This window comes from Megalopta genalis, chromosome 5 (genome assembly GCF_051020955.1).
Source record: "Megalopta genalis isolate 19385.01 chromosome 5, iyMegGena1_principal, whole genome shotgun sequence".
Lineage (NCBI taxonomy): Eukaryota > Metazoa > Arthropoda > Insecta > Hymenoptera > Halictidae > Megalopta > Megalopta genalis.
In genome coordinates, this window is record NC_135017.1 from 5,542,250 (window position 1) to 5,570,231 (window position 27,982).

Below are 27,982 nucleotides of genomic sequence, written 5' to 3' on the forward strand. Positions count from 1 at the left end.
CGAGCGTCAAATATACATATATGTACATAATAAATAATAATACTTATGATAATTTAATTATTTCAAAAGAATATTTGAAAACAATTTTATTACACCAAGATCCCATCCGAAACTATATGTTGTCAGATTTCTCTGTATTCATCATGTTTCGCGCGTACATACCAAGGGATTCGAAGTTCTACCAAAATGTTGGTGGCAAATCTATGCTTTCCACACACTGTCTCAATTGAAAATTGATTAATGGATGTGTGATTTGAAAATAACGCGGAAATTGTAAAAGAACCGTTGGTTTTTCTACGTTTTATTACCAAAAGAATTTTATTTACAAGTAAATTGCTGTATCTGTATACAAGTAGTCGTCTACGGTCGTAACAAATATTAACATATCTTTCGCAATAAATTTCTTAAAGTATATCTTCTTTCATTCTGTTTAAGTCTTGATTGTTAGCGCCTGAATGACGGCTTGTAGGCAACAAATAAATTAGGATTTATTTGTTTTGCTTCTTAAGTATTAAGTGCATATAAGTTACGATTCCGCTTTCATCGTCGCTGCGTGGGGGGGGGGGGGGGGGGGGGAGTGATTGACTCTTACATTGGCAGAATGTCTACAAAAATTGTAATGTTAGCTGCAGTAAAAAATAATGACAATTTTCTGCACATATATAGCAACACAAGTGATTCAATTAAAATTTATGTTCTGCCATTGAAAGAGTAAATGTTTACGACAGATTCCTTGTTTCATTGTGAAAACCCTAATTCCGTTTTTCTTACGGTATGTTTAAATCTAGAAAAATACAGTCTGTTTCTTCTATCGATACGCTGCTCGAACGTCCTCTCTAATTTCTGGATAAAAATACAATTTGTCCCTTAGTCGAGCGCAGTGGCTCTTAAATAACATCTGCATAGAATATCACCTACCTAAACATTTTGGCTAGATCATTGTACGAGATTTCCGAATTTCAGAATCTAGAGTGGAGAGAGAATGAAGTTCTCGATTTCTGGCGAAGAATGTATGTTACTGACCAGTCTGTTAAGTAATGGAAAAGTGAAGTATCGTTAACTGCAATTGTTAAATGTAAAGCTGGCTCTTTCCTCGAATAGAAATCCTTAAATGTAAATACATTATTTCTTCCATAGCGTCGCGTTTGTACTCCTACTGTCTCGCTATAGTACGGAGAAAATACTCTTTGTGCCAAACATAAATTATGTTCCAAAACGGTCAATTATTTAAGTAACGAGCTTTCAGTTTTCTTGGTAACTCGGTCTGTTCACTTACGCCTCTTTTGTTTCAAATTATGGCGGTAGTCTATCGGTTCATCTTCATCTAAACAAAAGAAAAATTCGACGGCTGTGATAAGACAATTTATATATTTTTGGGAAATTAATCACCTTCGCCTTCATCTTCTTCTTCGACTAAGTGAATGTCATTATTCTTCTGTTGAGGTTCTTTACCGTAATCAACCACCTCATACTGATCGTCACCAGCCTCTATTTTGTCCGCACTTTCTTGAAAACTGAAAATAATTAACAAATATGTTAGTGCGAACCTCAAATATTATGCTATTTTTATTATAAAATTTTAAATAAGTTATAAAATATAAATATTCCTCAAGAAACTAATAATAAATGATTAGTAATTAGTAGAGAACATTTTTCAAGAATAGTGAAAGTATTGATGTAACAAATGCATACCCAGAAAGTCGAAGGTGATTGCCTTCATCCCCAATTTCTTGAATGCCAGGAACAACATTGAGCCAGCCCCGCCTGTCAGGATGATGTTCTTCATTCCTTCTACCTTGAAATTGAGCAGCTAAATTGCCGTTTTCATCCTCGATCTCTTTGCTCTCCGCGTCCTTTTTCTTTTTGGGCTCGTTCTTTATTCTCGCCGCGGTGTTGTCCTGTTTTTCCTCACGATTTTCCAATTTCTGATCGATCAGCACCGGAATTGGCAGTACACCCACTGGAAGTTTGGACTTCAACAGTGGTTTAGCGGCTGGGAGTGACTTCACCACGGCTGTAGACAACGGATTAAGGTTGTTTGCAGTCGTTGAAGTCTCCAATCTCACTGCTGGAATTGATTTCATCGAGCTGCTTGCCACTGTGCTCTGAAAAATTGATTTATTTTTGTTAATAATTTAATAATCCGGGTTAAAGAAAATTCTCTGTAAATTTATAATTATTGATTTACATTATGCCGATATTACAGGATAAAAGTGTACTCTATCAAGTTTTGAAACATTTTCTAATAAAATGTTCTGTGATTATTTAACTGATATATAATCTCAACTTAACTAGTCTAAACTAAAACTATTAAATGCATCACATTGTAAAACACCAACTTACCTGCAAGAACCCTCTTGTGGAGAAGGATAGGTGCTTTTCAAATCTAGGCCTCTTTCTCGAAGCTACGAAAGCGCATTACTATGGAAGTTTGCTTTAAGCATGCTACTTGGCAAAGACAAAACCACCTGACAGAAGTCAAACTACAAACAGTATTAGAAGGGAAGACATACAAGTTTCTAAAGACGAAGAATCTCCAAAATTTTCTTTAACGCTAGTTGAAAATTTAAACAAAGAACTCCTGAATATAAATCCTTTTATTTAACAGTAATGGAACAAGCAACTGTGAAGTAGTTTCATTTAACAAGAAAGCAAAAGCACGAGATTTAAATTAATTTTAATATTTAATAATTGAATTGTACTTTATAATTAATTACTTCCATTTTTTTAATTTGCAGACTAGAAAAATGGAAGCAGATTTTAGTTTAGTTATGTTGTGCAAGGGTGCCAGAAAAAATGCAAGCAATTCAAAATAATAACAATTTATTAAATGCATTGATTAACACGAACATACAGGCACATTCAGTACAGCTTGCAAGCTACATGTGTAGAATTCTTTCATCTTTTTCCACTCAAATTAGTTTCTTGATAGACTACTGTATTCTCTTCCACAGATATACAAATAAGTAAATATGATAGCACGAATTAAAATGAGAAAAAAATTGACATTTACACAATTACTAAAATAATTGTGCGAAAATGATTGTAAATTATTCTTTGTTAGCAAGTGTGCCTAAAATATTGCACTTGATCAAATAATTAATTAAAAAAGCTATGTAAATATAAAAAGTATTAATAATTTAGCCATTAAAATAATATAAGGGCGTGTTAGTCAATTTTCTTTACATCAATGATCGATATAGACAAATCAATGGATCTTTTGATGGTACAACTTTTCGAAAAATACATCAGAAATTTCATCGAGACAATACATAACAAAGGACAAGGCTGATTTGTCCATAGACACATATAAATACTTGTATACATAACTCTCATGATTTTCACAGATTTTTACAATATTCACACTCTTGGCACTAGTTGTCTTCTTGTTACTTCACTCAACTATAAAATGCTTGATAACAAGGCAACTCTCGCATCACATCTTAAAAATAAATCGTGTTACATTGAGAAAACAAAAGAGAAAAAATTAATAGTTAAGTTGAGATGTCATGCAATAAATCTCTTTAATATGTATTCTCTGTGTAATACTCTTTGTTACATGTACAACCTTTTGACCACTTTAATAGTAATACCATTAATGCCTTTCGCAGGACAAGTTATTTGTTTTGAGCACCACTACTGTATACTTAATCCACTATAAATTTTTTTAGCAGTGTGAAGAGAAACTGATTCCATTGAGTCCCCCGAACTATTTGGACCAGTTCAAAATTTATCTACAGCACCCAGTACATACCATGCAAATAATGTGCATGTGTGAACATTACCAGTTACACCAAAGGAATCTCTGATATCTCCGCAAGGCATGAACAATTATGGTGCTTCAAGGCACTTTTGTCAATCCTTTGCAGCTCATGTCATAAATATTGCTCTTAACTGCTTCCATCAGGAGCATAATATAGAGGGTTACCATAAGTTAGCTAAGATAAATTTCGAATTCTTGGCGAAAAATTAACTTCGATATTTAAAAAAGAGTATTTTCATAAATGAACCACTTATCCTTTTTCAAATTCAAATTCATTTAAAACTCCCGGGCTTCCTAAGGCCAATCGTGAACGTCTGGTAACCTTAGTAACATTGTGTCATTCAGAAGCAATCACAGTGAATCTGTGTTAGCACGTAAGCTTTTATAAAAACACTTGACTCATAAAGTTGAAATATTAATTATGTATCCTTATCTAACAAATGATTAACATCATAACTCGTCTCAGTAGGAAAATTACTAAGGCCTTGCACACATAACCTCTCAATTGAATTCTTCAACTCAACAATTCAAAATGTCCCTAGCTGTCTCATAGCATTTGCTTTAACCCGCAGTTTTTCTCAGTTTCTTTACAATCACAGCTTTTCCTTCGTGTTAATCAGGAGAGTTATTACTCTTTAACGAAGGAACCTCAAGGTTTGGCGAGTTTGACGATACTTTCTTATCAACGACGTTCTTATTATTTTGATTGGGTGGTGGTATCACTTGTTTTAGCTGTTCCTCATCAGGGTTTTCATTCTTTTCATTTTTAGCCAGATCATCGACCGCTAAAGGTTGGTCGTCTAGTTTGTTTTGGCTCTTCAATTGCAAACCATAAAGCAATGGCATCAGCAACGAGTCTTGCGACTCTCCATCCTTTCCTTCATTCGCGCCAACGGGGACGATGTTTCCGTTCTTCTGAGCGAAACGAATGTTGTTCTCGTTCCCGTCCTCGTTCGCTAGTTGGATACCTGATTCTAGGGGGTCTCCGATTGCGTGATGATTACGAGGTGCGTGTAGGGGCTGCGGAGTTTTATCATTGTTGTTCGGTGGACTTACCTGTTGCTGTTGAGATGACATGATCGCAGGTTTTGCCCCCTGTTGTTCTGTCCTCTGCGAGTTATTTATAGATTTCTGGCAACAGAAAAATACCAAGGTTCGTTGAAATGGATCACGCTATGGTAAATGTCAGTCTTCAACTCTGCGACAAGATAAAGAAACAAAAATGTCCTCATACCCGGGCTCTCTCCACTTCGTGTGTCAACTGAAACACTTCTTTCTTGAGATGCTGGATAGTGCTATCTGTATTGTCAGTGCTTTTCAATAAATCTTTGTACTTCGCCTCGAGCTTTGTCTTCTCTGTCTCCATTTCCAGGTACTTGTTCTTCAAATCCTCTAAGGCCCTGCTCTTCTCCTCTTTCTCTTCTTTCAATTGCTTTATGTGGGTACGTAAGTTCTGAAGAGTTGTCTCCAGCTTGTTCATGTTCTCCAAGGCTTGCGTCTCCTGTTTCTTGCACCCTTCCTTTAAATCCTGGTGCTCCGATTGCAGCATCTTGTAGGTCTGCTGCAAAGATTCGAATTTTTGCATCGCTTCTCTGCCATCTTTGTCGCGAAGATCCTTCTCTCTGGAGGCACGCTGCTGAAGTTCTTGTTTCACTGCTGCATTTGATGTCTTCTCCTCAGCCAGGGACTTTTCCAAACGGGTTTTATACTCGAATATAACTGGAAATGAATCAAAAGCGACTGTCATCGCATCTGGCAAGTACTACAAATTTAAATGTGATCCAAAATGATGGAGTACCTTGGAGTTGAGCAGCGAGTGCACCTTGCTGATGAGTACATTGGATTTCACGTTCTCGAAGCCTGGCCATTTCCAAGGTGGCGGCACGGTAGAGGAACACCAGAAGAACAACTACCACCCCGCAACCCACATATAGGGCCAGGCGGCCACCCCGGCCCCTGCCAAGTCGGGAACCACTCATTTCTATAAATGAAAGTGTAACAGCTTCATTGAGTCATTTTACTACAATTTTTTAGCAAGTTGAAAATAATTATACTTAAATTCTTCTAATGCTTTCACTGTTGTATGTTTTCAGTTATTTATTTGTGTTGTAAACACGTGAAAATTCGCAGTCTAAGTTATTCTTACGTTTTATGAGAGAATATGTCTTTATCAAAAACATGCTGATGTCTCAAAATCTTGCAGGTGTAAAGGAACTTCGTCGACAGACTGTACAGGCAGCAAGAAGTCTAATAGCCATTAATCTTCCTCGAAACTAAGGACAGGAACCAATAACTGGTAATGGATTTCTGCGGACGGTAACGTTCCATAAAAATCTGAGCAAAGTAAATAGCAGCCAGCGAAAACGGAAACGAAGAATTTCAAAGAAGAATCGTGCAAACGGTCTCTATGGAGCCAGCGCCTGAAAAATGAACGGCTCGTTCGAGTAGAAACGAACGGGAATCCTTTTGTTCGAGGTGAAAACGAAGAATAAGGTCAAGGGGTGAGAGAGAGAGAGAGAGAGAGAGAGAGAGAGAGAGAGAGAGAGAGAGAAAGAGAGAGAGAAAGAGAGAGAGGTTGGAACAGGAACGTAATTTACGCCGGCATTTGTCATAGTCCACGTTTCATCGCTAACAGCGAGTGAAAGTCAACGACTGCGATGAATCGTACAAACAATTTCTGGCTTGTGCACGCACGTTTCTCATTGTTGCATAATGCCTTCCATTGATCCGATTTTAATCTCTAAGATATACAAAATATTCTCCATGGTAATCTGTATCATGCACCGGTTCTATATCGAATAAAAAAAGAACCGGAAATATGACGGTGCCATAGAAGCGGAAACGAATATTTCACCTCTTTATTTACGATTTTATAGAACAGGTACGTGCGTCAGGTGTTCCCAATATGGCGGCCTTCGTACCGAAAGGGTAAAGGTAATCTATTACGAAATTTTCATAGATATTCTGGCGTACAAGTATGAAACATTTACATTTTTTCCGAGGCTTCATGGCGAGGCTATGGGAAACTAGGATAACGGGAACTGTGAAAAGCAGATTTCAGAAGGTAGTTGCTGAACCGCCACGATCCTCGGAGCGTGCAAGCGAGGATGGCGGACGAGGGAATTGGCCGGCATTAAATTTAACGAGCAAAGAACAAGGCCGCAGAATTCGTAATGGCTGCAACTAGTGCTCAGAAACTTAAACGAAGGATGGCTCGTCCTAATTATGTCTTCCGTCCATGTTTTCTCCTCGCGTGCCTTCGTTCCTACGGCTCTACAATGTTCGACACGCCGTCGGAACCTGTTTCTCGCAGGTGGCGGCAACAATTATTTTTTCAACTGAAAACGAAATTCCTCTCGCGACTTTTCCCGACGATTTCGATCGATCTAAAACACTATGTATCGCTTAATACAATTGTAACTCGCCTTGGATTCTTAACTATTCAGATAGCAATTTATAGTTGCGTTGGTTTCAAAAATCGTTTAAAAATATTTCATGTACTTGTCGTTACAAAACTATACATCATTCTATTTGAAATAGTCTGGAAAAAGATTTTCTGTAAAAATCGCGGGTCCTACTTTTGTAAATAGATGATGTTCGGTGGAGAACTTTGTCAAGTTGAATTTTTTGGTTTGAAACACATCTTACCAAAAATTAGTAATTTTGAACATTTAGGGGGACTATTTGTTGACTTGGTTGGAACAAAGAAAAATGGTAATGGCTGTTGGGTAACGTTAATTCGTGTGTGTGTTTTCCTCGGGGAAGAAGGTCGACCTTGAAACACCGCGGCGTGATAATTAATTGAAGTATACGCAACGATCTTCTAATTCCTGGGCAGACTATGAAATAATGATAGGACGGGCCAACCTACGATTATACATTTCCCCGTGTATCTCGCCGGCTTTGTAAGAGGGACGAGAGATATAATTAAGACGCGTTAGAAGGAGGAGGAGACGAATGAGTTGTACCGGCCGGTTGTTCTATGGTGTTCGGTTTAAACCCTTTAATTTCCTAATGCCTGGGAAATGGATCTGTGTCACGCGATCAGCCCTTTACATTGTTACCCGTACCCCACACCTGATTATTATCATTCAAACGAATGCCCTGAATGAATTGAATATTATCAGAAAGTAGAATCTCAGAAGAAATTTCAAACGTTTAAACAATTGTTGACTTAAACAATCTTTTATTCGAATGATCTGCCATTTACACAATCTTTTGTACATAAACGATCTTTCATTTAAACAATTTCTGATTGATACAATTTGTAGTTTAAACAATCTTTCGTTTAAATTATTTCGTTATTTAAACAATATCGCAAGCTTAAAATTGGTTTTTAGACTCTTCCAAATAAGATGATACATGTATACTTTCGTAACAATATCAACCTTTAAACAATTTTCGAAATCATCGAGACACAGATTTGCGTATAGTTTTTGAGTGTTCTTAATTTATCTTGAAAAATTAAAGTCTTGAGTGAAATTTGATTATGCTCAGCGACGAAACAGGACTTTTTCTTGCGAAAATTTTTAAGTAGACTAGAAAATACATTTTGCAGCGATACGAACATTGTATGGTATATGTTTAAACGATCGTTCAGAGTGCAATTTTTCGAAAATTACGGCTATTTTCAGTTCCCGTGTCTGTATCACGTCGGGTTATCATATCGCCGGGAAAAAGGGGCAGCTAAAGTCTTGTTGCACTGGTTTCCCCTGCGATCCCTCGATATTATCCCACGCCGAACCGGCCTGAACCGCGTTTTTCGATACCCCCGCAGTCTTCGCCATTTTATTCTGGAAACTAGATACTACATTCTGTATGGCCAGCGGTTCGCTGACAGCATGCTTGGATACGGTTAGCAAGGCCACAAGGGCAGGTGAATGGTTTCGCGAAGTTTGACTTTTCTGGTCGAGCAACATAATGCTGATAGTATGATTTTTCCTATTATTTGTGTAACATTCTATTCTAGCTGTTCAAAGTTATCGCATTTTAGGTGTCAGTTGTCACTGTCGTAGTATTATTAAAACGTACATTTTATTGTATTTTAGTTATCAATAATTTTCGTATTTTCCTTAAAAGAATTACTTAAACGTTCATATTATTGCATTTTACTTGTCAGACATAATTTTCAAATTTACTTCAAAAGATTATTGAAAGATTTAATTTGTAGCACTTTATTTATCCGTTATTATCTTTCCAAAAAGATCATTGAAAGATTTACTTAATAGCATTTTATGTATCAGTTAGGATGATTTTTATATTTTTATACACGAAATGTTTTAAAACTTTATTAAAATCTATTTTATGTATCAACTATAGTTTTTATATGTTCATTAAAATATTATTGAGACATTTATTCTAGCATTCTAGCTTACTATAATAGGATTTAGTTTCTATCACTATTTTAAAAAACCAATTTATTTACAATAATTTAAAAATCGATTTCAAAAAAAAATTGATTAATTGCTGTACTTTGTAAATATCATTAATTATGCATTACTTACATCTTCTTTCCTATTCCAGTAGAATTAAACAAAATAACAGTTTATCATTAATGTCTGCATAATATTACGACAGCATGTATTCACTAATAAATAAACTTTGGTAATAATTAGTACATTGTTTAATAAGAATTACTGTTAGCAACGGGTCATCGCCAATATTAATATAATAAATCAACCATATTACAAATTCCAGCATTGGTAATAATACATAAATCATCTCTCAAATTGTATTATTGGTAACAATACATAAATAATTTCTGAAATTGTATCACCAGTAATAATAGATAAATTATTTCACTGTATTACCAATAACAATAAATAAACAATTCTGCGAGTTATATCATTAGTAACAAGGAATTAATTATTGTCTTATTGTAAATTTTATTTTGAGGAAATCTTATAGAAGATTTTCATTTGAGTGAACATTCATGATAATACTTGTTTCGCGCGCGAATGAGAAACTGTACTCGATTTTTATTTCGACAATTAAGAAGTGTGACCATCGACGAATATTTTACGCATAATTTCCAGCCTCCTCGAACGTTGTATATGTTATATTGGCGCGGCGATGATAAATCACACGTATTCCCCGTGGTAGCAATAATTTTCCCGCCAAAAATTTATGAAACTCAAGCTGAATTTATACAGTGCATCGAACGTAGCGCCAGGATATTTCGCTGCGCCGCGGGCTAAATTATTGATCTAAATTGAATTTGGTTTATATACCGGCGCATATTAATCAGATGGTTTAACGCCCGGTTGTTAATTATTAAATACCCCGGGTCCCGTAACATATTTTCTGTTTTTGACACCTTGATTAATAGCGACTAGCTAATTCATTATCGTTGTTAGTTGAACGGTTTATTTCGCGCGTGCTCCATTGTTTACAACCCCACGTTATTAAACAACCAATTAATTTATTATTAAGCTTTCATGCATTCATCGTAAAAATACGAGAAAATGAAAATATTACAGAAACTTTTATAAAAAATATAAATAAAAATATGTACACTGATGTATGCATATAAATGAAAGTATGTACACTGATGTATGCATATAAATGAAAGTATATACACTGATGAACAAATATAAATACAAATATGTGCACTGATAAACAAATATAAATACAAATACGTACACTCATGTACAAATATAACTAAAACAATATAAATTGATGTACAGATATAAATAAGAATACGTAAATTTGATATAAAAATATAAATATAAAAATAGAATATGTATAAATAGGAATATGCATCTTAATATGCAAATATAAATCAGTGTAGTGTATTGGGTTGGCAACTAAGTAATTGCCGATTTCACAGTTATAGCTGTCTCTCACTCCCATTTTTATGATATCCGTAAATGTTATATTATAAAATTATTATTATTATTATTATTATTATTATGTTATTTTTTATTATCCGTGAACGTTAGCAACTGGACAAATTGAATGCAGCGGTCAAGGAAAAGCGACCAGAATTGGTCAATCGTAAAGATGTCATTTTCCACCAGGACAATGCTAGGCCGCACACGTCTTTGTCCACTCGGAAAAAATTGATGGATATTGCTTGGGAATCGATGTTACACCCACCATATAGTCCCGATCTCGCGCCATCGGATTACCACTTATTTCGATCCCTGGACAACTCCCTTCGTGGTAAAACTTTTAACGATGATGACACTGTAAAATCTCACTTAACTCAGTTTTTGGCCGAAAAGGATCAGACTTTCTACGAGCGTGGAATTTTCAAGTTGTCAGAGAGATGGCAAAAGGTCATCGAACAAAATGGAAAATACATTACAGATTAAACTTCGTTCCAAGTAAAAAAAAATTTTTTATTTCATTGAACAAATCGGCAATTACTTAGTTGCCAACCCAATAGAACAAATCAGAATTAAAGATTTAGAAATATTATCGGCCAGAAAATAAAATGAATGAAATAAGATGTACGATAATAACTAAACATGAAGTCTCGCTGGAATCAGTCTCATTTCATTCACTTTATTCCCTGGCCTGGAGGTCAATAACAGTGAATTTCAATACTGTTAATGATTAATGTTGCGCCACTCTTATTTGCATTTCTTTATTATTATTATACGGACCCGTCAGTCAGGCAATAAACCAGGGCAATTATTGCCGCCGTACAATTAATTAACCGCCACTGTTGCCGTAATCACTGTCTATTGTATTGGGCATTACTGTTAACCGAACGCGCACGCAATACCCAAAACGTTTCAGCGTTATGTGCACGCGCTCGATCTATCAGAATAATTAAGTATTAATACGTGCTTTAAGAATTTATGCGGCCTTTCCTCGGATAAATTATGCACCGACGGGGAGAAGTGAACAAGGACGGTCGAGAGTCGAAGGTCTTCGGAGCCATAAATGCATCGGCGATTGAGAAAAATTGGAAAGACGGAGCCTCGACCGTACCTCGGTTACCCTACGGCAATTAAAAATGATTTTTAAAGTAGTTATTATCGAAATAGTTTACGTATGCTGACAACCAAAATCGAAGGATCGCTAAATCTTCACTGAGAAATCGGAGACACGCCGACTACTGTAACTTTGTGAGGAAACGAAATCGAATGACAATCTACCTCGTTTTACAGAGTCGGGTGTCTACTTTCAACGCCAGTAAGTTGATATTTCATTCGGTACCATTTTGCAAAATAAGACGATCGGTGAAGTGAAGATACTTTTGTTAAACAATTTCAGGCTTTAACAGCCTATAAAGTTCGACAAATTTAAGCCATTGCAACTTGCTGAAATGAGCGCAGACAATGCTGTGTTTAGGCTAATTTTACAGGGTGAACACTGTACTTTCAAGCCCCCAATTTGTCATTTTACGTAGAATACTTTTGAAACTGAAGAAATTTCTCTCTTTTTTTTTAATTTCATATTATTACAGTCTATAAAGTTTGGAAAATTCGATCTATTGCAACTTTGAGAAATAAGCACAGACAATAATGTATTTAGGCTCATTTTACGGAGTGGATATTCTCTATTTTCAATACCCCTAATTTGTACCTTTTCATACAGAATACTTTTTCAGTAGAAAATAGCCTGCAGAGTTTACAAAGTCTGAAAACTTCAGCTAATGCAACTTTGTAAAATAAGCGCAGACAATAACGTATTTAGGCTCATTTTACGGGGTGGATATTCTCTATTTTCAATACCCCTAATTTATACCTTTTCATACAGAATACTTTTTCAGTAGAAAATATCTTGCAGAGTTTATAAAGTCTGAAAACTTTAGCTAATGCAACTTTGTCAAATAAGCGCAGACAATAATGTATTTAGGCTCATTTTACGGGGTGGATATTCTCTATTTTCAATACCCCTAATTTGTACCTTTTCATACAGAATACTTTTTCAGTAGAAAATATCTTGCAGAGTTTATAAAGTCTGAAAACTTCAGCTAATGCAACTTTGTAAAATAAGCGCAGACAATAATGCATTTAGGCTCATTTTACGGGGTGGATATTCTCTATTTTCAATACCCCTAATTTGTACCTTTTCATACAGAATACTTTTTCAGTAGAAAATATCTTGCAGAGTTTATAAAGTCTGAAAACTTCAGCTAATGCAACTTTGTAAAATAAGCGCAGACAATAATGCATTTAAGCTAATTTTATAAGTTGAATCCTGTACTTTCTACACCCCTAATTTGTCTTTTCGTATGGGATAATTTTGCAGTAGAAAATTGTTAGAATGGTAAAGATGATCGAATATAAAAGTAAAAAATAGATAAAAGGATTATTTAAATAAATGTTTCAGTAAAATGAAATGGTTATGAAAGAAGCTTCACGATATTATGTATAACGCATCCGACATTGTGGCGGTTCCCATGTAGGTTTTCCTATTCCTGTGTCATCGAATACCTGAGACCGTCCCTCTCCCACAGCCAATGTATCCTGTTGATCATCAGGAGTTTCGATCGACTGTGTACGTATACGGTAACGTGAGCAGAGCTGAACGTCTGAAATCTGACACCGGTAATTACGATAGCAACGTTTTTATCGACGCACTTCGACTCCCGTTCTGCACGAAATGTTTGGAACTCATTCATATTTGCTAAGTTTCTGTTCCCTCTTTCTTCCGTGGAAACATGTTCTTCGGAAATATTTATCAAGTGAAAGCAACCATCTTTTCTAGTTGCCAATATAGATCTCATTTGCTTCTGCTATACTTTGTTTAACTTGACCATATAGAAGTCTGGTTCAAAACGGACCCGGACGCCGTTTTACAAAAATTAACCCTCTATGGGCCAAATTTTTTTCTGAAATATAAACAAATTTATGCAACGGAAAATCTATTATTATAAACCTATATATGCTAATTAAAAATATATTTAACAGTTTAAACAACTTTATTATTATTAATTCGATTTGTAACTTTGAAGTAACAACGGCTTACAATGTTTCCACTTCTGTGCATAAATGCTTAAGCGTGAAATTCCATAAAACAGTTTGAATTTGGCGTTAAATATAGATGTACGTTGCATTTGGAACTGGTTGCCAAATAGTTTTTTCTGGTCTTGAATTTTCCTCATCCGATGATAATTCGGTACTAAATTCATCGTCACTGTCAATAATATTTATGCGTCGTCTGGTAAATGCTACTGGACGATCTTCATCGGACTTAGAATCTAATAAAGAATCTTCGGATCTGTTACCGCTAATGTGTCTAATTCTAATTCCTCTTTTATTTTTATACGATTTTGTATCCATATTTTGGGGGTATTTGATATATAAATTTGAAAATAGAAGAAAGCATAACTATTATCCTAAATACACTCGAATCTACCACAATAGTCCAATGTAACCTGAAGGTTACAAAACTGTATCATATACAAATAGTAACAAAATGATTATTAAAATGCAAAATAAATAAATTGTTATTGATGTACGAACCCAGAGCTATTATATACGCATTTTTTTACTTAGTAGACACCGACAAGAGCACAAATAATCTCAATTGCACAAGATGGTCCCTTTGGTTTCTATCTGTAGACAACTTGCAAGGTATTTATTTTGACATTTCAGGTTGATGGTGCAGCCAACCGTCATCAATATTGTTATCAGTTATTTCAGAGGCATTATATAATTAAGACGTATACATCATCTTGTGAAAAAAACTGAAACTATTTGGTAAAATGTGGATATATTAGCCTGTGACTTGAAAGTTACATGGGCCCATAGAGGGTTAACAATCTTTTCAATGACTATGCTGTATTTAAAAAGAGTCTCGACAATCTTCTTTTGATTAAAGAAAGATTCGGGTCAAGGCCGACCCGAACATCGTTCTACAAGAACGAATAATCTTTTCGACGGCTATGCTATATTCAAAAGAAGCTTGGCAATTTTCTTTTAATTAAAGAAAGATGGATCAAGATCGACCCGGACATCGTTCTACATGAATAAATAATCCTTTCGATGGCTATGCTGTATCCGAAAGAGGCTTGGCAATTATCTTTTAATTAAAGAAGGATGGCTCAAGGTAGACCCAGGCAAGTGCGGATAAAGCGGTCAGTGTATAATTATAAAAAAATGAAAGATAAAATTTGTTGAACAATCATGTCGGTGCGGTCTGGTCGATTATGCGAATTGTCAAGGATGTTTGCCAAGGGAGACGGCACCATCGTCTCCAGTGAAAATCGCGCACACCGGGTGGAGTTTGGTAGCTAGCGGTTGAATTCGAGTTCACTGACACTTTCGAGCACGCGCGATAGATCCTGGCTGCCTTTCGTCTGCTTTCACACGACCATGTGTCCGTACACGTCCGTGTGCTATAGGCTTTCTATTAGGTCGATTGGAAAATTCTGCAGGTCCTCTTTTTTTTGCCTTTGAGCCGAAAGAGATCGATATTTTTTTAATGGAATTGGTCGCTAATTAACGGACTGCGGATCCTTATGCGAAATCAAATTTTCGAAACCATCCCCCGTGCTAACGTTTTTAATATTTCAACGTTGGGCTTCAAACAATGTTAAATCTTTTAATTGAACTTCATTGTACTTCGCATTTTATTTTTATTTGTGTTGTTAAATTGTTGTTCACAACCGTATCGTTCGTACTTTTTTTAAAGATATTTTATAAATATTTATAAACCCTCCAGAAATAAGCGTACACAGACGAATATATTTATAATCTAAGAATTAATATACGATTCGCATTATAATCATGAATGTACGTAAATGTGTAGCCAGTAATTTCCGCGAAAAGAAAACGAACGATGAACTTCAGAGTCTTTGCATTCCATAAAATACGAGAGCCAGTTTAATTTCATGGCACTAAAGTATAACAATTTATACCGGACGTGGTATAAACGAACGGCAATTCAAAAAGAAGATAATGCAATGGACGGCCCCGAAGATTTAACGTTCTACTGTACTTCTGCTCGTTTCAATCGGGGCTTAACGAATCGCGTGTGTACACGACAAATGTTCAAATTTGATGTTCTCGAAAACGAGTTCCCGAACGGAAGAATACCATTGGATATTTTCAGCATATTTTTCTGCATGCAATCTGCCCCCTTTCCGGTTCCACTACGGTTTTAATGCAATCTGTATATTTGTATTAAATTGACATTTTATTTGGTAAATCTGCAGAGGAAATGCAAATCGTGATAAAGGTACATCTATACGCAATGTAGTCCGATTGCCTCGTTTCTGTTTGATTGTCAGTCGGAACATATGAGACGTTAATTTTGAAAATGTCCTAAGTCCATTTTCCAAAATCATCGAGCTAGCTATTTGGATGTTTACATTTCTATGTTATATATAATTTCATTTCAGCAAAGCTTCTCTAGAATAGAGAAGTAATAATAATCAAGAAAATAATAATTTAGAAAAATACCGCAATAGCCCTTAGAAACATCATATTACCATATTTATTAGTTACCGATATTTTTAAATTTACTTAAACGCAAAATTCTTAAATGTCTGTATTTTAAAATAAGCGGACTTAGGCCACTTTCAAATAAACGGCTCGCATGTATACATTGAAATCCTTTAGAATTATGAAACACTGACAACAAAAACTGTGCAGCGTGTATTAAGGATCGAGAAAAAAAATGTTCTAAGAAGCTTACAAAAACTTTAGGAAACATACTGAAAGGCTACGCAGAGTTGCAGCCTATGAATAATTCAAATGGTTATTTTTACGGGCAGCGAACACGTTGAGAAAAACGTACGTAAAGATTAGTTGCTACATTGAAAACGATCTACTTTTTGAAAAAGTATCCAAACTATTTCGTACATAAATATTTTTTAAATTATTTAAAAATAGCGTACAATAAAATCCTGAATGAATAATTATTTTTAATTCCGATTTATATATATATATATATTATATATTATATATATACATAATTCCCGGATTTTCTCTAGATCTAGATCTGTGACCCTATGCAACGAGAGCTTTCTATTAGCAACACCGTCTGATCTAGTTTCCCTCCTATGTAGAAATGCCCATTTCAGGGCGAACGTTGCTACTCGACATTTTTCAGCTATATTTTTAGCGGCGGTCCCGTTAATCCGGCGCACCTGCGCCCGACGAAGCGATATTAATCGACGTAATTTGAAAACAACTTTATTTATGGCACCGGCGCATCCTAAATTTTCACGGTTCCGGGACATTTTCGCGCGACGATCATGAAATATTTTCGACGCGGATCCCCCTGGAAAAGTCGCGCGAGGAATAATTTTATCGTCGATTCGATAAAGTTCTCAGAAGGCCACCAAGAAACCGGTTTACGGCGAACAGCACACGGGTGTAGGCGCCATAAACGCACCGTTTCGAAGATGCGCCACGCAGCAGCGTAAATTTAACGCTCGATTAACCAAACATTTCTCGGCGTATCCCGCCTACATTTCGTAGCCCCGAAAAAAACACGATTTCCCAAGAAAGAAATCTAGCCACGTGCTCGCAATAACTTGTAAGATTATTGCCCTGCAAGTTTTACTATCGGGGAAGTATCGTCGACAGATAACAATCGGGAGCTTCGAACGCAACGCGCGTACATCATTCAGCACGTGAGCTCATCGTTAACCTAAATGACCCCTCGATGATTGCATCGCGTTAAATGACGCTATTCCATTTTCTACTTCCCGCGCGAAGCGAACAAATTGTTATTCGCGAGAAACAGGTGGTTGTTTACAAAAAAAGTCGGCCATTCCGATTTTCTAAACTCTAAATATGTTGCACAGCTCCGAGATATTTGTGGAAAAACAATGTCACAGTCCCAAATTGTGTCCAATTAACTAATCTTTACTTACACATTCGCGGATATTATAGTTGGTCGAGAACGGTTTCTAAAATGCTTCGAACGTTGTAAGTAAAGGTTAGGTCTACAAATTTTCGCGAATATTTCCAACAGTTTCTGCAGAGAAAACAGTTGTTCAAACTGTCAAGCCGTGCAACTAATTCAAATTTCATCAAAACCGAAGGTCAAAAAAAACAAACAAACAGACGTTTAAAAAATTCTATATTTAATCGGGGACAACACTAAAAACTTATTGACATGACACTGTTGTTGTATGCTTCTTATTTGTTTTATTAAAGGCTTAATACTAATATATCGATTAACATTAACGTTGTAAGGACATGTGATAAATAAAACGTGAATTATATGTATACCAACACGACGTGGGTAGCAGTCCACTGAATTTTGTCCGAGACTGTATCCAATGAAACAGTACAAATATTTACCATCTTACCGAATGCGTTACCATAGGTTATCGATCGCCGTTATCGTCGCAAATGGTTTATCAGCACTTCGCACAGAGAAAAATTACAGCACTTATCAGTGTACACAAACTATTTTATGTTCAGAAAATCCGTCACTACTGAATGGAAGCATTCACATACGATCTACATGTGAAGCACGTATACAATGTAACGAACGAACGATTACTACAGTCGAATCCGAACCAATTCGCACAACACTTCTCGTCCCGAACTGAATGTGCGAATTTCGACGCCGCGTGTCACAACAACAACTGTTAACCTAACCCAACTCGAGCCACTTGGAAACCATTGCGCGCACGAAATCGATAGTGAAAAAACATTTTGATTGCCCTGACACTGTGGAGCAACACTGCACGGACACGTTCGATCGTTTTATTCGGCGTTCAAACTCACAGTCGAAGGACGATCGATCTTACAGACGAACGGGGAAACACAACACATTATTTGTGGATCCTACCTCATTCACAATGCGTTGCAATCTGCTCTCAGCTCTCCCTCATCGCCGCGTCTTCGAGCGTTGTCCCGCGGAACAAAGCAGTCCGTGAACAGCCAGGCGTCGTCCGGCCAGCCAGACGTAATTACGCGATCGCGAAAAACACGGGCAACTCGTCGGCAGACGCTCGCTCGAGTCAAGAATCGATGATGCGATCAAGGCGAACCACACGCGACAGGTTATGGACTCGTACGCACAGCCACGAACTCAGCCGCACAATGCGACGCGCTACCTACCTTGGCGGACTCCCCTACCATCGACCGCCGCCATTGCTCGCTCCGCGCGGCGGCCAATCGCCAGCGACCACTTCCGCGTACGACCAATCACGAGCCGCCACTTCGGCGGGTGACCAATGCACCGAGCTTGCGCTGCCAACGTACGCACGCCAAATGTTTCTGCGCGTGGATTTTTCGAAGTAGTATCGCACGACAGCCGTTCTTTTTTCCGTTTTCGAACTTGTTCATCGGATCTGTGTGATTATTTTTTGTAGAATTTTTATGGTAAATAAAATTGAACGAGAGGATCTCGCCTAGAAAACTGCCCTCGAGGGAACGAGGGCAGTTTTCTATTTAAAGATTCCATGAATTACATTGAGTACGAGTTTAAGTTTGCTTGTTGGATTTGGTCGAGAAATTTTTGTAGAACGTTGATAACAAAGTAGAACACGAGTTACTTTAAATCACGAAGTACTATTTACTTTTCTTATATGGTCTCATTTAATGATAGACACTATTATGATCAAACTGCAGATCTTTATGCAAAATAAAAATTGTCTGAATCAGTTAAAAAAGACAAGATCGGAATGAAGGTCTATTTCTTCTTTTGATGATTATTCTAAATGGTGGAGCATATACAGGGTGTCCGAAAAATGTCTCGCAATACGAAAATGTGGGGTAGCTGAGGTCATTCTAAGTAACATTTTCCTTTTCGAAAATGCGATCTGCGGCTTTGTTTACGAGTTATTAACGAAAAACACTGACCAATGAGAGGTATATTATATAAACGACCTTAGATTCTTTTGATGTCATTATTGCTTGGACTTTCACGTAGTCAGTTTTATCATAAATGCATAAAATCCGCAGTCTAATGATCATCCAGTTTACATTTACGAAAAACTCACGTTTAATTTGGCAATAAATAAAATGAGAACGATTGAGAAGGTTGCAATCGAAATACTCTTTTAGTATAACATAGTATCAAGATTATTCTATTAAAACAATTTTGAATAAAAATAAAGTGTCTGCTAAAGGTGTGAACAAAATTACAAAAATCCTATTTTCATTGTTTCTCCTTATTATTACTTCTTTTTATGAAAATACGACTGTAGAGCTATTTAGACCACAAACAGACATTATTAGCATTATTAACAGACTCTTGATATAGTAAACTATTTTTGAAGTATGGCTAAAAATAAAAACTTGTGTAACTAAATTGTTTGCTGCGTTAATAATTTTAGCGTGCAATAATTTTTGGTTGCTTAATAGTATTTTTCGCGTTTTATCTGATCAAGATGCTTCTTCGGACGTAATCGAAAACAGAGATAAACATGTCAACGTTAATTTAGAGCGAGGAGCTCGTTAAATCGATTAAGAAGTCATCGTGGATCGCTGCAATTTCTTGTTCTGCGAACGAAAGCGCAAGATGTGAGAGTGACCCTCTTCCGCGCGCTGCTACTAGGTCGCGGAGAATTTCTCATTTAAAGAAGATGCGTTTCTCTAATTTGCTTCTTCTACCGTAGATAATTATTACAACACTTATTTAAAACGATCCGTGGAATGAGCCGGAAACATTTATCCTTTGTTAGCACCGATCGAACTAGCGAATTGAATGTTCGTTCATAATTTTCTCCATGAATTTTACAAACACAGGGCCGTGTCTTGATGTTCTTCAAATGTTCGATATCGTTGATTCTTTGGATCATGTTTCGATTTTGCGTAAATTCGTTTTTTTTTAAATGTATTATCACTATAGAAGACATTATTAAAAACTCGAGACATACAACGATATACAATTTTGGATGATTTACTTATTTCTTGTATAATGTTTAATTTGTTTTCTAATTTTAACAATTTTGCTATTTCCACAAGAGAGAACTACCCGATTTTGGTCGACAGTTTATCATTTAACGACGATTTTATAAGCTTTTAAACAACACAGGTTAAATTTTGGCAAAATATTCCTTAGTTATGAAATGAATAAAGATGAGCTGAGGAACGAACTCAAATAGCACACGATGTCTTACAGACGTCCATATTATGTGTTTAGTTTATTTCACACGTTAAAACAGACGTCCGGGTTTTTTCATTTTTAATTATATGATTCATCTATTTTTATCCATGTAATATTTACAGCGATGTTTCTGAAACATTTTAAACGTCCTAATGAAGATGTCTTCATGAAAATAAATTAATAAGATATTTGTATAACACACAATGTGCAATAGTTCGCGGACAGCACGAACGACATCTTTAAGACGTCTTTTGGACATTCGTGACATCTTATTGAAAACGTCTTTACCAAAATAAATTGATAAAATATTTTTAAAACACGTCACTGAGGTCCAGAAACAGCCTTTAAAGCCTATTGTTTCAAGTATGTGATGGTAAACGACACAGGTGACGGTACTTGTCAATCATACACATATCCATATTATTCTTACAACAATCATAAATTTGAAAACTTCTCACCGAAGAATCTCGAGTGACCGATCAATCTCGTTCGCACAAATTTCCAATACAATCGATTCGGAAGATCCATTTCCCCATGGTCGAGCGAGGGCGGCATCGTTCTCCACGCCTAATCTAGTGACATTTGCCGGCGGCGGCAGTCGGGTTGGCAGCCGTGGTGTCTCGCGGGGCACGGCTCGGCGAGCATCGGCCGCTCAGTCAAGAAACTCGGCTGCATCGAATCAGTACGGGCGAGCGAGGTGCAAAAATTTGGTAACGAGCCAGGAGCGCGGTGCTCTCTGCTGCCTGGCGATCGGCTGTGGCCCGTACGGCGGTGGCTGGCCTCGCTGGCACCACGGAACAGTAAAAGCCGAGGATTGTGCACTGTGCGGCGGCGAGAAGAAAAACCCGGGGGGGCCGACGAGAAAAAGAGAAGAGTCGAAAGTGGTGCGGGTCGATTTTCGTGTCGGTCGGGCTAAGTGTTTCTCCGGCGATCGCGGGACGGAGAGACGGCAGAGGCGGAACGGGGACGGGAAAAACGAGTCCGTCTCGCTGGTTTTTCCTTCGGCACGGACGCGCGCCGCCCCTGGACCTCCCCCCTTAGCGTATCGTCCGCCGCCGACCAACAAGAAAACCAAACGGGGGGAAAAAAAAAAGAGGAAAAAAGGGAAGAAGTCGGGCTCGAATGAAATCGGGGTGCGCTGGGTGACAGTGATGAGTGTTTCTGCGTTTGTGCTCGGCATCGACACCACCATCGTCGACGTTGCTGCTGCTTGGTGCTTACGTGACTGTGACCGTGACTGCCGTGCCGTCGCCAGCGCGATGTGCTCCGTGAGCCCGGCCGTCGACGAGATGCAGTGAGTACATCACCGTGGTAATGTCTTCCCGCGAAACCCGCGCCCCGTGTCCGCGGACAACCAATTACCGATCCGTCTCGTTCCTTGTTTATGTGCCGCAGATGGTACGAAGGTCGGTCCGGAAATGGGTCGAAAATCCTGATCATTTTCTTTTTCTCTCTCTCTCTCTCTCTCTCTCTCTCTCTCTTTCTCTCTCTCGCTCTTTCTTTAGCTCTCTCTCTCTCTCTCTCTCTCTCTCTCTCTCTCCTTATTCCTCTGTCTCGTTATCGTGGCGCTGGCGTTCGTTCGTCCGCTCCTGGGGACACGTTCTTTTGTTCCGTGGCCCCGGTGTAAATATTTTGGACGTCGAACCGGAAATGGGCCGCCAGCACACCCGGGTGCTGTCGCGGTTAATTACCCGCGGGTATCGATTCGTAGGAAAATCGACCGAGAATCGTGTAATCGAGGACGATAGTCGATTCCGTTGACGTCAGGAGAGAGAGACCGACCGTTGGTTTTTGCTCGTGTCGTCGGAATTATTATTCGAAGGGATCTCTCGTCTGTTATAGTCGAGCTAGAAGGATCCCCGTTCCGGGATTTCGGCGGCTGGCTTGGTACCCGGGGAGAGGCTGCGGTGGTTAGCGAGTTAGGTTTTTCGACGTGGTCGCTGCGCAATAAAGGCGGCTCTCGAGGCGACGGTTAACATGGAGGCTCGTCCCGACGGGCACGTTCGGCCAGAACGACGAAAAGGGGCTTTCCGATCGGGACACTCGGCACTGCGACGCGTTTCCCATTTCCGGTTTCGTCTCGCATGCTCGTGCCCGAAGCCGTACAGTCTGCGACGACACCGTAAGACGCCGTAATAAAACCATACAAAGCTGTGCAAGGAGAAAACTTCCTTCTTTTACGCGCCGTCTACGTCACTATTTGCTCGAAGAGACTTTCGTCAGCATCCGCGGTATAATTAAACGAGAACCAAACCGATCTCTGCCCTATTGCAAATCGTTATCGTAACTCTCCCGATTTTTTGCAATAATTTGCTCTTTCCGTTCACGTTGCTAGATTCGGATTAGGTATTTATTTTTCACTAGGTGCCGAGAGCTTACATGTTCCACCGCGTTACACCTCGTTCACACTATCCACTGTCATACCGAATATTTAGCGTGTACTCCTCCGTTTCATGTTCAATGTACCCTCTGTACATTTTATATGTTAGTATCGCTGGTCTCTCAACCATTGTCGCAAAGATATATTTTCTCCGTTTGTAAATTGAGAAGTTAGAAGAGGATAGCCGATAGCTGTATCCATTGGCCGCGTCGAAAGTATAAGACGATCTTTATTGCGTAGGCGGATTGAACAATATGGGATGGGAATTTCCATTGATATGTTTCATATAAAAACGTGCAATACACATAATGAATATGGCGAACGCGTTCTACCGTACATTTAGATAAGATCGGGGCTCGAACTAGACCGTGGACCTGCGTGCAAAATAAAAATTGCCTACATCGATTACAAGAAACGGAAATGTAATAAAAATAAACTGTTCCCTCGAATAACTCTGTTAACTTGAAGACAGTGCAACAATATCATTAAATTCTTCTTATGTCTTCGCAATTTTATTTTTGCCATGGATGCATAAACCCCGCAGTCTAGTTACAATATAGCTTCAAGTACTTGTGGTAGCTATAATGAACTTTTATTCTGAATTATGAAGAGCCTGAACGTCGGACTATAGCAGTTTAAATTAAGGTTCTCGCATTAGCTTCTACGTAGGTTCTATAACTGTCGGTTTTTAGGTTCTATATAGGTTTCGAATCTATGCAATGTAAATATTTGTTGTTTTCGACGATTATATTAGGTGTGGATAGTCTTTTCGAGATATTTGCAAGTTAATACGAAGCGAGGGTTCTCAGAGGCCTTTTTAAGTCCTGTATAAAATACTGCGAAAAAGAAACTTACATATTTTAGAGAATAACGATTAACATATTTCACAGAATAACAAAATACAATCTACTAATCAATCTACTACTAATCAACTACAAAATAAAATCTATTTGCTGGTAAAAATTTCTGAAGTATTAGAAATTATGTTGTATAATTATTTAAAATATATCTTGCATTCATATGAACTTGTTTGGTCGTCGAAAAACAACAATTTTGCCGGTAGCTAGGTAACCATTTTGACGTAGATATCGAATTCTGCGCTGATGGCGCGGCAGGGAACAGTAGAAATCGGCGTACAAACAAGTCTTGAAAAATAGTTTAGCGAATAACACAGAGTTCAGAGCGCTTATAAAACCGTAAATTGTTTAGAAATACGTAAATAACCAACAACCACAAACAAGCGCGATTACGTTTCGCGGCTCAACGAATTCACTTGTGTAGAAGACGGAAAACTGTGATCTTTTCCGCCGGTTTAAAGGTTTCGAGGAAACCGCAGTTAAAATGGAATAAATAGACGGTTATGGTATTATGATATAGAGTCAGTCATGTAGGTAACAATTGCACGGTTTATCGATACAAAAATTGATAGTAGAATAATAAACGTAGACACGATCAACAAAAAACTGATAGTTTTTCTAAAAACTCGTTGCATGTCTCATACGTAGTTTCGTTTCCATTTAAAATAAGTATTTTCATAGTTATAATTTGAACAGCTATAAACTACAATTTGTCGATAAATAACTTCTCATGATGTGAACTGTAACACTGCGCATACATAGAAGAAGCATAAATTCTTTCTCATAACCCGACCGCTGATTTTTATGCGAAATAAAAATGTTTCTGCAACCGAAGTAGAATAGAAGAGCCAATTGGGGACACCTTCTTTACTTTAACATTTTAACAATTTTATTGGAACCGGAAGTAATACATATATCGATATTCTTTAATTCTCGTAATATTTTTATAATTTTAAGTTGCGCTTACTCGTTTTTGCTATAAATACATAAAAACCCGCGCTATACTCGTAACACAAATTGCTATACGGTTATATGCGGTATCTTATACGTACATAGTATTGTCGCGTACCGTGGATGCCTCTCTGCCGTCGGAGCTGGATAGAGTTTCCAGAGAAATTAGTTTACTTGATGTTTTACGCGCTCGATGCTAGGCAGATGGTACGAAGTAATATTCCAGCCGCCTTGAAGGACGTTCCAAGGAAGTCTTCACTCTATTTGATTAAACCTGCATTGCCGACTTTGTTCGATACGTTTTTATCGTCTTTCGAAGGTTTTGTAATGATTATTTTTGGCCGGTAACACGGCTTTTCGGCGGATTCTGTGCCCGTGAGTAATTTTAATAAGTCAAATTTCGTTTCGTATTTCGGGATGGTAAATTGAAAACTGCGATCACTATCATTAGGTGTTTTATGTAATGCCTGTTTGACGTCATACAGTCGTACAGCCTGTGAATTTTTTCCATTTATGACAAAAATGAGGAACTGTTACGTGAAACGGTGGAATAAATGAAAAATATTTAACAGCACTGTCATACTAATTTCGATCGGCTACACTTATTAAAGAAACAAATGCAGAACATTTTAAAGATCCGCGATCTGGTAATCACGTGTTCGATGCCCACAATTTGAGATTCCAGAAAATATTTCTGTTTCAGTAATTTCTGAAATGTACCATGCATGTTAGAAAATTAGGGTAAACTCGGGAGAGAACAGTGCCGTATGAAGCTACGATATTCGAACATAAGTATAGTATATAGTCTTCTAACCGGATTTGGGCACATTTGAAATATTATTTAAACGCGCGCGTTATTTTATCGAAATAATGATGACGTTAAATTTAACTGGAACTGGTTTACACGTTTCTGTTTTAAACAAATTGTTGTGAAAACTTCACGAAATAAAATCTTTTCGTTGATTATTTCTTCGCGAAGAGGGCATTGCTTTGAACAAATTGTTGTGAAGATTTCATACAATAAAATCTTTTCGTTCATTATTATTCTCAGCATTATTTCTTTCGGCACATTTGAAACAAAGAAATAACGAAACGATTTACTGCTTCGTCGCTGAAATAAATTCGTCCAAGAAGCTATTTTTCATTTTTATTTCAATTTATCCGAGTCTGTATCCAACTATGACGTACGACAATTCATTTATAGCGACAAACACGTCGAACGCATACGCTTGGCTTTAAGCAGTTGCGTTTGAACCGTCGAGATGCATTGAAAATAGAAAACGGAACGAAGTGTGCATTATGTATTGCTTGGAAGAATATTTTCTCCAGCGCTGGCTGCGGGCGTGTTTCGTACACGGCCATGACGTGTCGCGCCGGTTGGAAACAAAAGCCCTAACGGAATTGGTAATTTGAACATTTCACCCTCGAGTTCGGCTTCGAGGGGTTGCCGCTGATTACCGATAAGTTATCGATCAGTTATCGATGGTCAACGATATCGGCGATGTTGCGTTAAAAAAAAAAAAAGGAAAGGAGACGTAACTTGCAACGAAATTACCGTTCAATTTTGGTTGTTGCGCCTTCCGTGTACCATCAAGTATAATCGAAACAATTGTTACTATAACGTATGCTCACTTAAAAGCTTTACATACAAATATCTCGAAAACAGCACATTTTCGAGAAAAATGTTAAATGCAAAAGTTACTCGATTTCAAGGTAGAAACGCGATTATTTTATATATTTTGTTGTTGTTGTTCGTTTTGAAGATTATTCGGAGGGTAATTTTGTTTCTTCAAATGGAAACCTGTATTTTTATGTACAGATTCTTATCTCCCACGAAATAAGTAATAACTTTTGTATGAAATATTTTTTAATCAGATTTTATCTTACAAGGATATTTAATAAGATGAAAAAAGCGATCGACAAAAAGTAAATAAATAATATAATTATATCTCAAGTCAACCTGTATTTTTATGTACAGATTCTTATTTCCCACGAAATAAGTAATAACTTTTGTATGAAATATTTTTTAATCAGATTTTATCTTACAAGGGTATTTAATAAGATGAAAAAAGCGATCGACAAAAAGTAAATAAATAAAATAATTATATCTCAAGTCAACCTGTATTTTTATGTATAGATTCTTATTTCCCACGAAATAAATAATAACTTTTGTATGAAATATTTTTTAATCAGATTTTATCTTACAAGGATATTTAATAAGATGAAAAAAGCGATCGACAAAAAGTAAATAAATAAAATAATTATATCTCAAGTCAACCTGTATTTTTATGTACAGATTCTTATTTCCCACGAAATAAATAATAACTTTTGTATGAAATATTTTTTAATCAGATTTTATCTTACAAGGATATTTAATAAGATGAAAAAAGCGATCGACAAAAAGTAAATAAATAAAATAATTATATCTCCTCGTTGAAATCGATTAACTTGCCGTTCTTAACATTTTTCCTTGAAAAAATGTGTCGTGTTCGAGATATTTAAATGAACACCTTTTATGCATAATTGCCGTCATCGAAATATAGCAATTATAATCCGTTCAATTTTCCTCAACAAATCTGTTTCTTATCTAATATTTAATTACAGTTATTTCACCGTTCATGAATATTGATTACTATTTCTTGAAGCTCGATTAGCACGAACTTATCGAGGAACAATTTCAATAATGTCGGCACGATATACCCTGGCGGTTGTGAAGGTTCTTTTTAAAGAAAGGAAAATAATCATGGCAAGCATCCTAAACCGATAAGTCAAAAATAACTGTCTGATAAATCTCGATAAGAGCAATATGTAAATAGTCAGCGACGCTTGTGGCCAGCGGAACATCGAGTCTCTGAAAATCGCCGTTTTAGGAGCGTCGAAACAGCACAAGCTCATATTAGGGATGGGCTCGAATCGTGTATAAAAAAAAAATCGATTCTGAATCACAGTGACAAAGATCGACTGACTAGAAAATCAAACCTTGAATAATTGACTTAAAAAAATATCGATCTAAATGCAACGCTTTAATTCTTATGACACTTTATAGCCGAT

At 37.1% G+C, this 27,982-nt stretch overlaps 2 protein-coding genes across 7 annotated transcripts in view; one reads left to right on the forward strand and one right to left on the reverse strand.

The window, feature by feature from the left end:
* Positions 1-285: 285 nt before the first annotated feature.
* Positions 286-18,746, reverse strand: LOC117224032 (uncharacterized). Of its 3 annotated transcripts, none has more exons than XM_033476686.2 (7): positions 18,479-18,746; positions 5,562-5,744; positions 4,998-5,482; positions 4,820-4,894; positions 1,693-2,105; positions 1,390-1,514; positions 286-1,324 (listed from the first exon to the last, which is right to left on the reverse strand). In XM_033476686.2, the coding sequence occupies exons 2-7, from the start codon at positions 5,740-5,742 to the stop codon at positions 1,269-1,271; spliced, it is 1,335 nt and encodes a 444-aa protein (XP_033332577.1). In that variant the 5' UTR covers positions 5,743-5,744; positions 18,479-18,746; the 3' UTR covers positions 286-1,268. The 3 variants fall into 3 exon arrangements, with proteins under 3 accessions (XP_033332577.1, XP_033332578.1, XP_033332576.1); XM_033476687.2 differs by lacking the exon at positions 18,479-18,746 and adding an exon at positions 17,991-18,364; XM_033476685.2 differs by lacking the exon at positions 18,479-18,746 and adding an exon at positions 5,910-6,141.
* Positions 18,747-21,360: 2,614 nt separating this feature from the next.
* The window catches only part of LOC117224022 (uncharacterized), a 124,700-nt gene continuing 118,078 nt past the window's right edge, over positions 21,361-27,982 (forward strand). For 3 of the 4 annotated variants that reach the window (XM_033476671.2, XM_033476674.2, XM_033476673.2), the window contains exon 1: positions 21,361-22,037. The gene's annotated coding sequence lies outside the window, so the exon portion shown is untranslated. Of the gene's footprint in view, positions 22,055-27,982 lie in introns of all 4 variants that reach the window. The other variant, XM_076521563.1, reaches the window with a different exon arrangement.